A 17501-nucleotide genomic window follows, 5' to 3' on the forward strand; every position below is an offset into this window, starting at 1 on the left:
GTCCAAATGGATTTGGACTGTGTTTGGAAGAGATTAGGGATGGCAGTGGACTGGGGGAAAGTGGGGCCCCACCCCGCCCCGCCTCGCCCCGTTTGGACCGGGGATGAAGGGTATGAAACGGGGATGAAGGCGGGGACGAAGGTTAAAATCCATCCCCGTTCGGGGGTGGAGAAGGGGATGGACGTGCACTTTTCCCCGCCCCGCCCCGATCCCCGCCCCAACCACTTTTCCCCGCAATATCCCTGCCCCGCCTCATCCCCGTTTGAACCGGGGATGGAGGACATGAAACGGGGATCAAGGCGGGGGTGGAGGATAAAATCCATCCCCGCCAGGGAGGCAGGGCGGGGGTGAAGGATAAAATCTTGAGGCGGGGCGGGGGTGGAGACCTTGTCCCCCGCCCCACTGCCATCCCTAGAAGAGATAAGTGGAGAGAAGCGTGAATGTCGGCTCCGAATAGTAGAAATTTTATATTTAAACTCCTCTAATAAAGAGGATGTATTTGCAACTCCTTGAATCACAAAGGTTCTGGTGGATTCTTATTTTTGATGGTTCGAAATTTTTTACCCCATTTTACCTCAGTAAATCTTATATTCACCTATTTTGTCCTATTATTTACTGTAATAATGGTGCAATTAAGATGCTCATAGCTACACTCACCTATAGCCAAGCAGGGTGAGTAATCAGGAGTTTGAAAGCCTAAATCCTTAACAGAGTTACTTATGCTTTCAAAACAATAGAGAAAATCCATAATTCTTTTGAAATCAAATTCCCTTGAAGTTCAGTTTTGTATTTTCTTGGACTACTTGTAAATCTCTCCAACACGGGTTCGCAAACAGTGCCTTTAAGCCTTAATGATTTTAGATTCAAGCAAGCAGATAAATTGCAGCAATTGAAAATGGGTGTTTTTCATAAATAGCTGATAAGTTAGGCAGAATTTTTGCAAATTACTCTATATTTTTATTCATTGCCAGATCTTGGATGCATTAAACATTTAAATTCACATATAAAACAACCTAGTTTCAAAAAAATTTTTGAGGAAGAAAGCAACCTAGATTATCGGTGTCCACCAATGTAAATGTACACCCTTCTATTGAATATCAAGTTATCAACCAAACCCATCTTTCGGTCGGTAGGTATAATAGCCACACCACGTGGCAGAAATTGGATTCATTGTCAATAAAGATCAATATTCTCACGAATTTCCGAAAAAAGAAAAAGTATATCCAATTGTTTGTTGCATTTGTGATGCTTCTTGGTTATCGATCCGCTTTATTTTTATTGCTTGGCTTCTTTTCGTGATCGCTTCATGAGAGAGAGAGAGAGAGAGAGAGAGAGAGAGAGAGATTTTCTTTAAAAAAAAAATCAAGAAAAAAAGAAAGCCCCTCAACTAGTTATTTACAATTTTGGTTATTATATTGAGCTGCCTACTTTTTTCTATGTATCTCAATGTGCTTGCCTAAGATGTGAAAAATGACACTCTTGTCTTCTCTTGATAAAAACAACTCACTTTGTGTTAAAGACGAGGGGTGATCATGCACTCGGCGTGAATTCATAAATTCTTTGAAAAATAAGACGCTTAGTTACCCAATCCGAAATGTGCGTGGTGGGGTAGACAAGAACGCGTCTGTGCTGGATCAGCAGTGTTCACAACTGTTCAGCTTGAAGAAGCAAATCAAACACAGCCTTACACCCTTAGGGGAATAATATACATGTTTTTGTCTGTTCTATAAAAACTGTATTTTGTTCAGCGTTTGTTTAGACTATATACACAGAAGTGTTTCTTATGTTCAGTGCTTGATTTAGGTTGTTTGTACAGCTTGGACACACACGGATAATAGAAAAGAGAGAAACAGAGATAACTGTGGTTTTCAGAGAGAGAAACCTGTGAAGGTTGTCAGGAGGAGGCTCTCAGAAGATGTATGAAGGGTGGGCGTCAAGGAGAGGCTCACAGAGGATGCCAAAAGAGTCTGTATCGAGCGAAGTCTCGCAGCGTCGGGGCAGAGATGGGAGGGAAGGGGGAGACACTCAGAGGGGAAGAAATGAGGACGTGAGGGGGGTATTACCCCTGCTCATTTTTTTTTGGTGTTCCTCCCTTTTCTGTTCCCAGCGTAATGGGGGGAGAGAGAGAGAGAGAGAGACTGTGAAACATCATTCCACAAACGAGATGCACGCGTGTTTCTTGCGTCCAGTGTTTGATGGGTACAACGTCTAGTTCTTCCGCGGGACACGCCATCAAACACTCCCTTAGTTACCCAGTCCGAAATGGGTGAGTTTTGAGCTGCCATGTCTAGTCCAAAATGGGACCCACCTCTGAAGTCGAGATGTCCAAGTCATTACAAGTGACTCTAGCTGATCTGATCACTTCCGTGGGTCCCAACGTTTAAATACGCTGCCATCTGGCAATATGAATCATTTGAATTTTATTCTCCAAGCTGACATGGCGCGTCTGCCGACTGAAAGTGTCAACTTTTGGCGCCGACATGGGCCCACCATGCCAACTCGGATGATCGTAGAGTATCGAATGACGGAGACAGACATGATATTGTTTACAATGCCAGAAATATCCCTCACTGGTGCCAAATTTTTGCCCTTTCGGTCTACGGCTCAAATGGGGCTCAGCTGTGACCGTGGGCACCCGTTGACCGCTGTACAAGCTATTTATAAAAATAGAAATTCCGTCCTAACAAACTTATTTATAGGAATGGCAGTGGACCGGGGTGGGGGTGGGGGACAAGGTCTCTACCTCCGCCCCGTCTCAAAATCCAGCCTTTCATCCCGCCTTCATTCCTGCATGGGTTTTGATTTTAACCTCCATCCCCGGTCCAAATGACGCAAGGCGAGACAGTGATCAGTTTTTTCTCGATCCACTATCATTCTTAAAGAAGAAAAGAAAGTTTTACTAACGGGGATTGGGACGGGGCGGGGGAAAGCATAAGTCCATTCTCGCCTTCATCCCCGCATGGATTTTGATTTTAACCTCCATACTCATTTCATGTCCTCCATCCCCGGTCCAAATGGGGCGAGGTCATTTCCCCGGGTCCACTGTGATCCCTACTTATTTATTTGATGTATATGTTTTTCCCAAACTTTTGGAATTGGGCACAAAAATACTTACCCGATGCCTGTTCAAAAAATATCCCGAGTTTGTGGTTTTTTCTTTTTCGTTTTTAATGACTAGAACCCTAGCTGAAAACCGGATCACTTAATCGGGGCGGTCTCCTGCAAAGTAAACCTCGGGTGGGGTCATCGTTACCCAAGCTTTTACAAAACCCACTAGTTAAAGGCACCACACCCAGTCGGAGTTGAACCTGAGACAAAGGGGTCAGCGCCTTCTCCCTTGGCCTGCTTTCACTGGGCTACCTGAGCGGGTGTATGTTTGAGTATTTTTATACATTAAGAAAAAAATGAATAATTTAGGTAGTCATTGAATTCTAATATTGTCGGGTATGGATCGTGTTCCCTATTGATCTTGCATGACTCGAACCTAAATCTGAACTTGGCTATATGTTATCTAAGTGGATTTAAGTGCACCCAAATGGGTTGGATATCGGACCCCTTAACAGTCGTAGGTTGGAGAGTGGGGGAGGCCATGGTTTGAAATTAGTAAATATTCAATCAATTCAAACTTTAAAAATATAAAGAATCATAACATGCAATATAGCTGGAGTGAGAAGCTTCAAATTTTTTTATGAATATCAAGGAACAATGGCTCGTGGATTTGAATAATCATTCAACAGAATAAAGTTTCACAAAACACCACCAACATATGCACGTAAATAAGTAAAAAAGAAAGCATAACAATATAAAAATATTTGGTGACCATAAAGTAGAATAAAAAAAGGAATCAAAAGTTACGGCCAAATTGGTAGGACAGAAAGGGATGAAAAAGGGATGAAGGGTTCTTTTTTTTTCAACAATAAGAGAAACCATACCCGGACCCGATAAAGAATTACATGAACCAGACCCGGATCATACACAGTAAAATAATATTTTTTTATTTTTACATTGACAAAATTTGTGGGTCTTAATTGAAACTCTGGTTGGGCCCGAGTCTGGTATAAATTTTCACAAACTATACCAGGATCTATGCATTAATCAGACCTTCAGTTCTGGACCCGGGTCTTCTTATTTATCACCATACCTGGACCCTATAGAGTTTGGTAAAGGTAAATCCCACCCCTTGAAACCCCTAACCAAAACCATACCACACACTTATTTGGATAATTGAAAAGCCATGCCACTCATACAAAGAGCATGACCTCAGGTGCCCCCAACTTGTCTAGAAAAAACAGGGTAAGGTGGGATGTTGTTTGTAATACACTGCAATATCCCATCTTGTCCCACTTTATTGGATAAGTAGGTTGGGTGAGTCCAAGTAGCACTTGTTGTCTTATTGCTTACTTTCAACTATTCACCTGAAAATAAAGGAAAGTGTATGTCATAAGTTTCAATGAGAGCAAGTGTTTGGACATAGAATGATCTTCAAACCGTATGTGATAGATTCTATAATTAGCTGCTTGAGCTTAGTGAGCATTTTTTGGTATAATCTAAGACTCGTTTGGATGTATGATCAATGTTATGAAAATGAATAAAATTGCTAAAAAAAAAAACTTACTAAAACCTGAAAAATGTTGCACAAAATTATTACTGAAAACATTATTTTTTTTTCAAATAAAATGATCAATATTCACTATATCTCACGAATTTCTCATGAAAAAATTGTCTAGAGAGAACAAAAGTGTATAGGAAAACTTTTAAGGCGCCATTTTATTAGTTGGAGAAAAATGTCAAGACAGTAAAAGTTGCCAACAAAATGTGGGGTCTGCTCAATTTTTCCCAAAACAAACATGAAAATAAAAACTCCTTGGATAAAGCTGTTCATTTAGATGACTTTCTCTAGAAGTTTAGTTTTTTTTTCCAATCAAAATGCTTAAGGACAATTTTCAAAATTACATTCTATCTTTTATATCAAACAATTTTTAAAATGATTCCTTAGACAAATTTATCTGTACAACCTTATCTTGATTAAATTCTTGGTTCATAATGGGAGAGAAATATAATGAATACAAGGGATGTCAATAATTGTGCTTTTACTCCCTCGAGTGAATGGCTTGCAAACTGGACCACAAGGCCCATTGGCTCAAGTCGTTTATGTAGGGATGCCAATGCATAGGATTTTATCCATATTAGACTGAATTTTAATCTGTTTAGTTGCATTTGGTAAGCCAAAATTATGTTCGATTATAATTGGATGGAGATATGGTTTTGATTTCTTGTGACTGAATCTGACAGATACTCATATTTCATGGATATCTAAATCTGCTTACATGTAAAAAAGCTGATCTGGTATGAACTTTTAGCATTCTAAATTTAAATCCGAATTCAAATCCGTTCAGCCTGCATCTAATCCGAATCCGAACCATTTGTATCAGTATGTGCAAGATCACACCTTTCAAGAAAAAAAATGAAGAGAGCTTAGCAAAGCCTGTGAACGGATCGGGTTTGGTTTGGATATCTAATTAACTGAAATCCCTTTGGTGGGACTCGGCAATTCCCTTGCATAGAACCAATTACCTAAGTGGTCTGGTTTGGTTTGGGATTTCAAGTCCAAATCCAAAAGCTTCTAAAATTGATACCGATGTAAATACATATAAGAAGCCACTCAGATCTTAATATGGTATACCGAGTCCAGAATGTAATTGGGCCATATATCCCAACGTGTAGGATTCGATTTATCTCGACCCAATGAAAACCATAGAGTTCGTCCATGAAGATGAACTCCTTCCCATTGTTGTCAGTATCGGGCAGAAAATACATATGATATTAACCTGAATTGCTTATTTTTAATAAATATATAAAATTAATTTGTTAATATTATTTTAATGGTTTTAACATGTGTCAAACGAAATACTTTTTAATTAATTTTTAGCTGATTCAGAATTATTCACTTGATAATGGTATATGTTGATTCACCTGCCGATACCAATACTGACAAGTTACAACAACTAGGGGTGGCAGCGGACCAGGGCGGGGGTAGGGGACAAGGTCTCCATCTCCGCCTTCATCTTCATTTCATGTTCTCCGTCCTCGGTCCAAACAGGGCGAGGCCCCATTTTTCCTCGGTCCATTGCCATCTCTAAAGAAGGATTGGGGACGAAGCAGGGTGGGGCAAGGCAGAGATTGGGGCAAGGTGGGAGAAAGCGTAAATCCATCCCCGCCTTCATTCCTGCATGAGTTTTGATTTTAACCTCCATCCCCGTTTCATGTCCTCCATCACCGGTCCAAACGGGGCGAGGCAGGGCGGGGTTCCGTTTTTCCGGGGTCCATTGCCATCCCTAGTGACAACATTGCACCTTATATTCTTGTTGGGCCTGCACCATAGTCACAAATATCAGCAATAAGTTGAAAATGTTACCACTTTTAAGAAACAAAAAAAGTAAAAAATACACACATTTGTTAAGGTATAGTGATTTGTTATGTCATAATAAATGTGCATGATATGAAAATCTTAATAACATTGTGAGAAATTCAAAAACGTTACTTAATTTGAATACCTCCTGATTTTTATAAATTTCAAATTTCACTCCTACATGTTTTTATTATTTTGTTTATATCTTTTGCTGTGAATATACAAAGATTATATTTAAAATAGTTATTTACTAGATTTCCCCAAGATGAGGAAAATCCACGATCTAGACTCGTGAGGGTGGATGTGCGGCTATGATCCAAACATGTCCACAATCCGAACCAATCGCGTAACTAAGGACAAGGTCGCAAATCGTGCAGAAATCTAGATCATTAAAGTCCATTAAAAGAAAAATCTAAGGTTTTAGTGATTATATGATCAATAATAAATTGATAATAGTTACTGACAGAACAGCGACCGTAAGTATGTCCGGCTGAGCCAGCGCGGCTAAGTCTCTGCGCCTGGGGGTGTTTTTCTCTGAGTAAAAATAAAAAATAAATAAATTGATAATAGTTCTTGCGTAACCGCGTTTACTGAAAGTAAAGAAAGTTTAGTGGAACGTTCCACTGGGATACCAGCTGCTTTTGTTATTTTCTTCAGATTAAAGGGTATTTTGGTTATTTCATATTTAAATTATTAATGAGGGAAAAAAGTAAATAAATTAACAGGTTTTCCCACACGTTGGTGGAATGCTTGATAATATAATAAGAGCAATTTCCAGATAGACGCCCATCAAACTTCTTACAAATAACTACTGTGCCCAATAATTTTGAAATTTTCAAAAGGACCCATACTTTTGCTACCTTAAAGCAAATAACCCGCCCATTACTCTGCAACCCCTGATTTAATCTTGGGTTAACAATGATTATGGAGTTAAAATTACAAATGTGTTTACAAAATTTCCTTTATGCACGATATTGGATTTATTTTTTTCTAACTTTAAAACATTAAGAAAATTTCACTGCTCTCGGGCACCAAAATTTATCAATTCAGGACAAGGTTTTTGTTTCTAGATTATTCTTATGTATATATATATATATATATATATATATATTGGCAAAAATTTTAATGCTTAATGTAAATTAATTTTGTAAAGTTGGGGAGCCGTCTATTTGAAATATGAGAAAAACTTCGGTAGATATATTGATTAAGACAAAATTCTGGTGGTCATTTGAAAAATACCAAATAAATATAAATAAATCAATCAAAGCTCACTAAAAATATATAAAAAAGTGCAGACCTAAAGGCTTCTCGCAGCTCAGTGAGAGAGAGAGAGAGAGAGAGAGAGTTCGGATCTGAAAGTTCCTTTTTGGGTTGCCGGAACTCAAAGCCGGACGTGAAACGCGCTGCATAAATCTCTCTGATATTTTTTAATTTATTTATCATTTATTGTTTTTTTCATTGAATTTCTTCGCCATTAAAGCGGAAGGCTTCCTGAATTCATCTGAGAGGGATCTCTGGGAGCTCACGTCGTTTTCTACCTTGGGAAGAAGAAGAAGAAAAAGAGAAGACTGCCTTGTTCATTTAGTTCCTCTCGTCCTCCATCTTCTTCTTCCTCTCGACGCCGCCTCTTCAGATATTTTTCTTCATTTATTGGAAATATTTAAGAACAATCTCTCTCTCTCTCTTGCGTTAGATCCATTTTCTTCTGTTTTTGGTGAGTGTGAAGAAATCGCTTGTTTTTACGTCATTTTTTGCGGTTCTTATGATCGCGATGAAGCCGGAAACGAGGTTAGATTCGGCGACGTTTCAGCTCACGCCCACGAGAACAAGGTAACTATATGTAGCGTGATTTTTCTCTTTTTTCTTTTTTTCTGCTTTTCGTGCGATAAGAATGATCTTAGTTAACGATTTTGTGTAGATATTCTCCGATTCGCTTTCAGCGATAGCGTTTTGTTTAAGGGTTTTTCTTCTTTTTGCTCCTGTTTTGTCGAATCCGTCGTTTTCATTGATTTCTGGTTGTTTTTTCTCCGTTTTATGTGAATTTTCTTTTTTTGGATCTTGGTGATTTTTTTAATGTTATGCATTTTTTGATGTTTTCCTTGTTTAAGTGAATGAATTTCTTGGATTTTTTAGTACTACGACTATCTTTGCATTTGTTTCGTGTTTAAGTGTAGTTTTTCGCTGGTAAAATGCTCATGTTTGTTGGGTTAAACCACCACGTTGGTGGTGGTTACCCACGATGTGGGTAACGCTTCCCACATGAAGTGTTCCTTCCGTTAAACCTGAAAACAGAGGGAACGGTTACTCAACCGTTCCCATTTCGTGGCTTATAAATGGGTCTCATGAGCAACCCTTTCCATAAGCGCAATACAGAAATTACAAGAGGGAAAAAGGTCGACTTACCGGTAGCATTCGGAGGCCTGCGCTCTTGGTGGCTGCATACCGGCTAAGTTGAAGAAAATCTCCTCTCTGGCAAGCACAGCTCTTTCAATGGCCGCCTCAGGTATGCCCTGCGTGTTTCTGTTTTTCTGTTTACTATGCAGGGCCACTGCTACAGGGAGGCCGTCTGGTTTGCCGCCTCGCCGGAAAATCACGCCGGACCCGACATTGGGTTATGGGCCCACACCCTGCTTCCGCCGCGGGGTGTGCTCCGGTTTTAACCAGAAACGCAGGTCACCGTGGGGTGACCCTGCTGCTGGTCACAGGCGCCTGTCGCCGGCACCGGCGCCTGTCGCCGGCACCGGCGCCTGTCGCCGGCACCGGCGCCTGTCGCCGGCACCGGCGCCTGTCGCCGGCACCGGCGACTGTCGCCGGCACCGGCGACTGTCGCCGTTGGGCAACAGTATAAAAAAAAAAAAAACTTACCTCTGGTTTTTTGAGGGGTTTTTCCTGTCGGCGAGGACCCCGCCGGCTTCTTCATCTTCATCCGCCATCAGAAGGCTGCAGGAGCTGTCGCTGGCCACTATTGAGTCGTCGGATTTCTAAAGACTTCTGCGGCATTGGTTTTGGCCGGCGGATGGTTGATTTCGCCGAAGAAGAAACGCCATCAAGCGGCGGCGTTGGTCGCCGGCGGACGACGACATTGGTTGCCGGCAAGCGCCGGTGTTGATCGCCGGCAGGCGGTGGTGTTGATCGCCGGCAGGCGGCGGCGGCGGTGAGTGAAATACAAAATAGGGTTCTTTCAAAATCCCCATTTCGTATTTCACGAGTATATCGGGTTCCTTTCCCGGATCTGGTATGCACCGGGTCCGACCCGGATCAAAGACCCCCGGGTCCGACCCGGATCTGGTCTATACCGGGTCCGACCCGGATCAAGGTTAACCCCGGGTCAGACCCGGATTCGGAATGCACCGGGTCTGACCCGGATCTAGTTCCATACCGGGTCCGACCCGGATCTAGACCATACCGGGTCCGACCCGGATCAGGCTAACCCCGGGTCAGACCCGGATCCAGCGGTTACCGGGTCCGACCCGGATCCGGTTGTAACCGGGTCCGACCCGAATCAGGACTGTATCGGGTCCGACCCGGATCTGGATAACCCCGGGTCCGACCCGGATCCAGTAAGCAGTCGAGTCTGACCCGGATCCAGAAGGGTCCAGGCACTATTTGGCCTGAACCGGATCAAGGACTGACTCAGTCCCCTTCCGGGACCGGTTCAGAGCCGTTTTTGGCCGGTTTCTTCTAGTTTCTCACCGGTTCCGAAATGTTAAGACCCTGTTTTCTTAAATATAAGAAAATATAGGGGTTTTGGCATACGGTTATAGGGTTTTAATGAATTTTTGTTCATATTTGATCCAGTTCATAATGTTTAGAACCGGTTCGGACCCTTGCATGACCGGTTCGGGGCTGTTTCAGACCGGTTCAGAGTGTTTTAAGACCGGTTCGTGATACATATGACTGGTTCATTCAGTTTAAGAATCATTTCGAGGGTCATATGTCTAGTCCATTCAGTTTACGGACTATTTTAAGATATAATTTTACATATTAGCATTAAGGATAGTTAAATGAATCAGTGTTTTCATGTCACCAAAGTGACTGAATACACGTGAGTCATAAATGAATTTTATACTATCATACAGTTCCTAAGCCGATATGCACATTGTACTTATATTCATGAAACGATAGACGACCCAAAGGTAGTTTTATCGTGTTTGGAATTTAAGTAGGGTAGAATAAGGTAAATGTGTCGAGATACATCACACATGTGTATCCAAAGATACCTTGTGTTGATGGTCTATCTTCACAAGAACCTTAGTTTTACCGAATATGGTCGGTAGGCAAAGTGGTTTCGCGTGTCGGAGCTCTTACCAAAGTAGGACTCCGATGACCCCCTTCACTCGCTTGGAAAAAAGCATATCAAGGGCCTTTATCATTTCGCTTTTTCCAGTAAAGTTTTAGTCTCGTATGAATGTTTTCTGATACGTGTCTTTTGTCATGCAGTTTCTAGTTCTGTGATTTTAGATGGCTCTAGCTCTATACCTTTTCTAGATGGATCCAATTTTAGTGATTGGAAAGAAACTGTTTTATTTGCATTAGGGTATATGGATTTAGATCTGGCCCTAAGGATAGATGAACCCGCTGCCCTCACTGATTACTGTTGATCAAAAGATTGCTTTTGAGAAGTGGGAGCGCTCGAATAGACTTAGCTTATTGCTTTTGCAATCTAAAGTAGCTAAGAACATTCGGAGTGCTATCCCACAATGCAGAACAGTGAGAGAATTCATGAATGCCATTGAGGCACAGTTTGTGAGTTTAAACAAGGCTAGAGCCAGTACTCTGATGTCAAAATTGATATCTATGAAATATACTGGAGGGGGAATATTCGCCAGCACATTTTGGAGATGAGAAACATAGCGTCTCAGCTGAATGACATGAAGCTCACCATCTCTGATTCTTTCCTAGTGCATTTAGTTCTAACGTCCTTACCTTTGGAATACGAACCTTTCAAAATCTCGTACAACACACATAATGATGAATGGACATTTAATGAACTCATGTCCAAGTGTGTTGAAGAAGAAGAGAGGATGAAAGGTGAGAAGGTGCAGAGTGCACATATGGCTTCTCATACGTCCAAAGTAGGACCAAGGAAGAATGCATTTAAGAGAAATGCTAGGAAGAAACCAACTGGGGATAAGTCATCCCAAGATAAGCAATCCAACTCTGCTCCCATAAAGTGCTTCTTTTGCAAGAAGAAGGGACACATAAAGGCAGATTGCATAAAGTACAAGAAATGGTTGGAAAAGAGAGGTAATTTGTCATTTGTCTCTCATGAATGTAATTTATTACAAATTCCTGAAAATAGCTGGTGGATTGATTCTGGTGCTACTGTTCATATTTCCAACTGTCTACAGTTGTTCCTGAGTAGAAGGGAACCAACAATGCATGAGAAAAACATCTATTCGGGAAACAAGATGCGTTCACATGTGAAGGGTGTTGGAACCTGCAGGATTACTCTGGATACGGGCGTAGTTTTAGATCTTCATGATGTCTTTTATATTCCATCGTATAGTAGAAAATTAATTTCAATTTCAAAGTTGGATAAATTTGGATATTGTTTTAAGTTTGAAAATTTCAAATTGTTCATATTCAGAAATTCAATTGAAATTGGTTCTGCATCTGTTTATGATGGTTTATATAGATTGAATGTGAAGATCCAAACTCAGGAGTCTTTGACTTCTGAATACGCATTGGTTGAAAATAAACGTAGCATGACAAATGATAAATCTTACATGCTTTGGCATCGAAGGTTGGGTCATATCTCTGAAAAGAGAATAAAGAGACTGGTAAATGAAGGGATCTTGCAATCTCTAGATTTTACTGACAATGACCCATGTGTTGATTGCATAAAGGCTAAGCATACAAACACATATAAAGAGGGTGCCAAACGCAGTAGTAAGATATTAGAAATAGTCCATACGGATGTATGTGGACCGTTTTCCCCATGTTACACAGGCGAAAAATATTTCGTCACCTTTATTGATGACTATTCTCGGTATATGTATCTCTACTTGATTTTCGAAAAATCTGATGTTTTTCATATGTTTAAGGAATTTAAGAAAGAAGTAGAGAAACAAATCAATAAGGTTATTAAAATAGTCAGGTCTGATAGAGGTGGCGAATATTATGGTAGGTTTACTGAGATGGGGCAAAGGGAAGGACCATTAGCGCAATTTCTTAAAGAGGAAGACATTGTGCCTCAGTATACCATGCCTGGTAGTGCCTATCAGAATGGTGTAGCTGAAAGGAGAAATCGTACGCTTAAAGAAATGGTTAGGGCTATGTTGAATTATTCAACACTTCCCATAAAGTTGTGGGGTGAAGCCTTAAGGACAACTGTGCATATTTTGAATAAGGTTCCTACGAAATCTGTGCCTAAAACTCCTTACGAGTTGTGGACAGGTAGGAAACCATCACTGTCTTATATGCACATTTGGGGATGTCCTGCAGAGGCTAAACTGTATAACCCCCACATTAAAGCCTTTGATCCAAGAACAACTAGTGGATATTTCATTGGTTATCCAGAAAGATCAAAAGGGTACAGGTTTTATTGCCCATCTCACTCACCACAGATTGTTGAAACGGATAAGGCTAAATTCCTAGAAGATGGTTCAGTAGGATTAAATGCACTTCAAAGCATTGGTTTTGAGGAAATACAGGATCCAGTTTTATCACCTGTTAAGGAAAACATCGAAAGATACCATATTGTTATTCCTAATGATGGTGTGGTTGATTATTCGATTGTTAATGCACAAATTCAAAGTGAACCTATTGTGGACAATTCGGAAGAGCACGAGCAGGATGATCAGGTTTCATCTGAGCCTGAGGAACGACCTGTTTGGAGATCCACAAGGATTAGAAGATCTGCCATACATCCTGATTATGTGGTGTACCTTCAGGAGCCTGGTGATTTCATAGATATGGATGATGACCCGTTGAATTTTATGGAAGCTGTTGAAAGCAAACAATCTTCGCACCGGATTAAAGCCATGAAAGAAGAGTTAGACTCTATGGCTAAAAATCAAGTGTGAGATCTTGTCACGTTACCTAAAGGAGTAAAGCCCGTAGGGTGTAAATGGGTCTTTAAGACCAAGAAAGACTCCAAAGGTAACATAGAGAGACATAAAGCAAGATTGGTTGTTAAATGATTCACCCAGATGGAGGGCATTGACTATAATGAGACATTCTCTCCTGTCTCAACTAAGGAGTCAATGAGGATTATTCTGGCCCTCGTAGCTCATTATGACTTAGAGCTACATCAGATGGATGTGAAAACAGCGTTCCTCAACGGGGATCTGAATGAAGAAGTATACATGGAACAACCTCTTGGTTTCTCTGAAAATGATCGTTTGGTTTGTAAGCTTAATAAATCAATATATGGACTTAAACATGCCTCCCGACAATGGTATATTAAATTTTCCCAAGTCATTGTGACTTTCGGATTTACAGAAAACATTATTGATCAATGTATATACCTTAAGGAAAGTGGGAGTAAGTTCATTATATTGATGTTGTATGTGGATGACATCTTACTTGCAACCAACGATATAAAGTTGCTTTCAGAGACAAAACAGTTTCTTGCATCACATTTTGATATGAAAGATATGGGTGAGGCTGCTTATGTTCTTGGCATTGAGATTCGTCGAGACCGAGCAAAAGGGTTTCTAGGCCTCTCCCAAAGATCCTATATAGAAAAGGTGTTAAAGCGATATGGGATGGAGAATTGTTCTCCTAATTCTACACCCATATCAAAAGGTGACAAGCTGAGCCTAAAGGATTGTCCACAGAACGATATTGACAAAGCACAGATGAGTGCTTATCCATATGCATCAGTTGTTGGCAGCTTGCAGTATGCGCAGACATGTTCTCGACCAGATATTTCTTTTGCAGTAGGGGTACTTGGCAGATTTCAGTCTAATCCAGGTTTACCCCATTGGAAGGCTGCCAAGAAAGTCTTGCGGTACTTGCAAGGGACAAAAGACTATATGTTAACGTATCATAAAGTTGATCACCTCGAGGTCATTGGCTACTCAGATGCTGATTTAGGAGGATGCCTTGATAGTAGAAAGTCTACTACTGGGTACGTCTTCTTACTTGCTGGAGGAGCGATCTCTTGGAGGAATGGAAAGCAGACGACCACTGCTGCCCACACCATGGAGGCAAAATTCATTGCATTGTACGAGACTACTTCGCAGGCTATATGGTTAAAGAACTTCATATCACAGTTAAAGGTGGTCGATTCCATTAGGAAGTCACTGAAGGTCTACTGTGATAATGAAGCTGCAGTGTCCTTTTCAAACAACAACAAAAGTACTACGTCATGCAAGCATATAAAATTGAAGTATTTTGTTGTTAAAGAAAGGACGAAGAATCATTTAGTGCATATTGTCAATATTGGTACCAAAGAGATGATCGCTGATCCTCTTACTAAAGGGCTAGCACCGGGATTATATTCCGAACATGTAATGAGGATGGGATTGTTAAACTCTTTTTGACATATGCATATAAATAAAATGATCACTTTCAGTCTTTTGATTCTCATTATGGTTGTTGTTAATCTCATAAGGATTAAAGATTCAACTAAGGACCTTTAGAATAGAATATAAAGGCCATTCTATTCATCAAGTTATTCCCATAAGGTTTTCTGGTTAAAAGGTTTATCGTCGGAACAAGTGGGAGAATGTTGGGTTAAACCACCACATTGGTGGTGGTTACCCACGATGTGGGTAACGCTTCCCACATGAAGTGTTCCTTCCGTTAAACCTAAAAACAGAGGGAACGATTACTCAACCGTTCCCATTTCGTGGCTTATAAAAGGGTCTCATGAGCAACCCTTTCCATAAGCGCAATACAGAAATTACAAGGGGGAAAAAGGTCGACTTACCGGTAGCATTCGGAGGCCTGCGCTCTTGGTGGCTGCATACCGGCTAAGTTGAAGAAAATCTCCTCTCCGGCAAGCACAGCTCTTTCAATGGCCGCCTCAGGTATGCCCTGCGTGTTTCTGTTTTTCTGTTTGCTATGCAGGGCCACTGCTACAGGGAGGCCGTATGGTTTGCCGCCTCGCCGGAAAATCACGCCGGACCCGACAATGTTTTCATCGACGATGTTGACTTTCTCAGTTTTTGTGTGTTTGCTTTTAGATTTTTTTTTCCTGAGTAGAAAGGACCGCATTCCGTGCATGAATATTCTAAGAATTTTCGTTATCATTTCTAGGTTTGATTTTTTTAGTATCATATTATGCAAAAAAAAAAGATCCGGTTATCCTTTTTCATAACAGTGACACTTGTTAAAAAGAATGGTGTTTGAGAAGGATCTGTGAAGTTTGAAACCAGTTCTCCGATTTTAGGGAATTTCAAATTTGTATGATGATTGTGTGAAGTCATTGCGTCAAGTGCTGTTGATTTCCTCCATATTCATCACAATTGTTTCGAGGGTGCTTGCTTTTTATGCGATCTACCAGAGAAGTTGTTACTAGCTTATTCACATGGAATCGGCAACCAATGAGTTTCTTGTAATAAATTTTATGTTTTTCATGCATTTAGTAAGATGCTTCTCTGATGGAACTATGCACGTTTAGAACGCAGGAAAAAACGGGCGTGTATGTGTTCCAATGTTGGTTTTGTTTAAAATTTGGTTCATCGTCCTTTTTTTTTTCGGGCTAACATTTTGAAGTTCACATCTCCCTCCCCCTATATTTTCTTATTTCCAAAGTCGTATTTCTTTGTTCTACAAGTTTGAAATCTGAGCTAGCTTATCAAATGATTGCATGGCTCGGGTTCAATATACAAAGATGTTTCTTCTAATTAGTCTCTCATTCAGTAGACAGTATTTTATTTTTTGACAGATAATGTCTGTTTGAACTCGTTGTTTCCTCACCATACTGCAAATGAAGCTGCAAGTTTCATGTTCCGGACATTGTTATATGTTTTGAACAAAGTTTATTATGACATTTTAAGGATTATCGATGTTTAGGAAGTGATATAAAAAAAGTAGTTTTTTAATTACGAAATTCTTTTTTTTTGTATTAATAAAGCTATTTCTTATAAGACTAAGCTTGGTGTTTGGTTGTTCAGTTGTTTCAGTGAGTACTGGTAATTACAAGTTATTTTTCTTTAATGATCATATGTAAACTTTTTGATAAATTTTTGCTGCTTGGAGAATGATAGCTTTCCTTGGATGATTTCTACGTCGACAGGTGTGTTTTGGTAATCATTGCTAATGGAGAAAAGGAGAAAGTAGCTTCTGGGTTGTTGAACTCTTTTCTTTCCCACTTGAAGACTGCCCAAGATCAAATTGCAAAAGGGGGATATTCAATAGTGCTAGAGCCTAGCCCTGAAAGCAAGCACACTGCCTGTTGGTTCACAAAGGGAACAGTTGAAAGGTCTGTTGATGCTCTGCTATTTGTGCAGAGAACTGTGAGACCTTATGCATTGCATTGTTATGCTACGGTTCATGCTTGGTAGTTGAACTCTGTTTTCTCAATTATGTAGGTTTGTTCGATTTGTGAGCACTCCCGAAGTATTGGAGCGGGTTAATACAATAGAATCTGAGATAATACAGATTGATGAAGCAATTGCCATTCAAAACAACACAAATTTAGGGTTCAGCATTGTAAGTGATTCTTCTGTGAGATAGCTCATTTGCAGCATATATGCCTTATTGTTGAGTTTCTTTGCTTGATTTGATTTCATGGGGCAGGTTGACGATCATCAGACAAAAACCCCAGAGAGAAATAAAGGTAATTCCAAATCTCTCTCTCTGCACACATTATTGTAGTTGAGACTTTCTCTTTATTCTTTTCTTTTTCCTAAGTCTGTTCAAATGGGGTGTGTTTTGAGATGGTCTTGGCAATGTTATGTGTGGACCTAAAGTTGCACCAGTGTAAAAGGTTGACATGATTCAGGTTCAAGGAACTATTCAAAGAGATAGATGATAAAGGCTGGAAGGGGGAAACCATGAAAGACTATGATGATACATGGGTTTGGGTTTAAATAGGAAAAGATGCAGAGATAAAACTTGTAAGGCTTATCAGTGATTGACTTGTCCAAGTCAAGATGACTCAACTGGATTTAGTGGTGTCATCAAAGGCAATTTT

The 17501-nt window shown here is 40.4% G+C and overlaps 1 protein-coding gene across 1 annotated transcript in view; it reads left to right on the forward strand.

The window, feature by feature from the left end:
- Positions 1-7721: 7721 nt before the first annotated feature.
- The window catches only part of LOC149817504 (COP1-interacting protein 7-like), a 33257-nt gene continuing 23477 nt past the window's right edge, over positions 7722-17501 (forward strand). The window contains exons 1-4 of the mRNA XM_089984263.1: positions 7722-8239; positions 16602-16787; positions 16897-17017; positions 17105-17144. Coding sequence (XP_089840389.1) covers positions 8172-8239; positions 16602-16787; positions 16897-17017; positions 17105-17144 — 415 coding nt within the window. The 5' untranslated portion in view covers positions 7722-8171. The remainder of the gene's footprint in view (positions 8240-16601; positions 16788-16896; positions 17018-17104; positions 17145-17501) is intronic.

This window comes from Nuphar pumila, chromosome 13, assembly GCF_984573655.1.
Source record: "Nuphar pumila chromosome 13, dmNupPumi1.hap1.1, whole genome shotgun sequence".
NCBI lineage: Eukaryota > Viridiplantae > Streptophyta > Magnoliopsida > Nymphaeales > Nymphaeaceae > Nuphar > Nuphar pumila.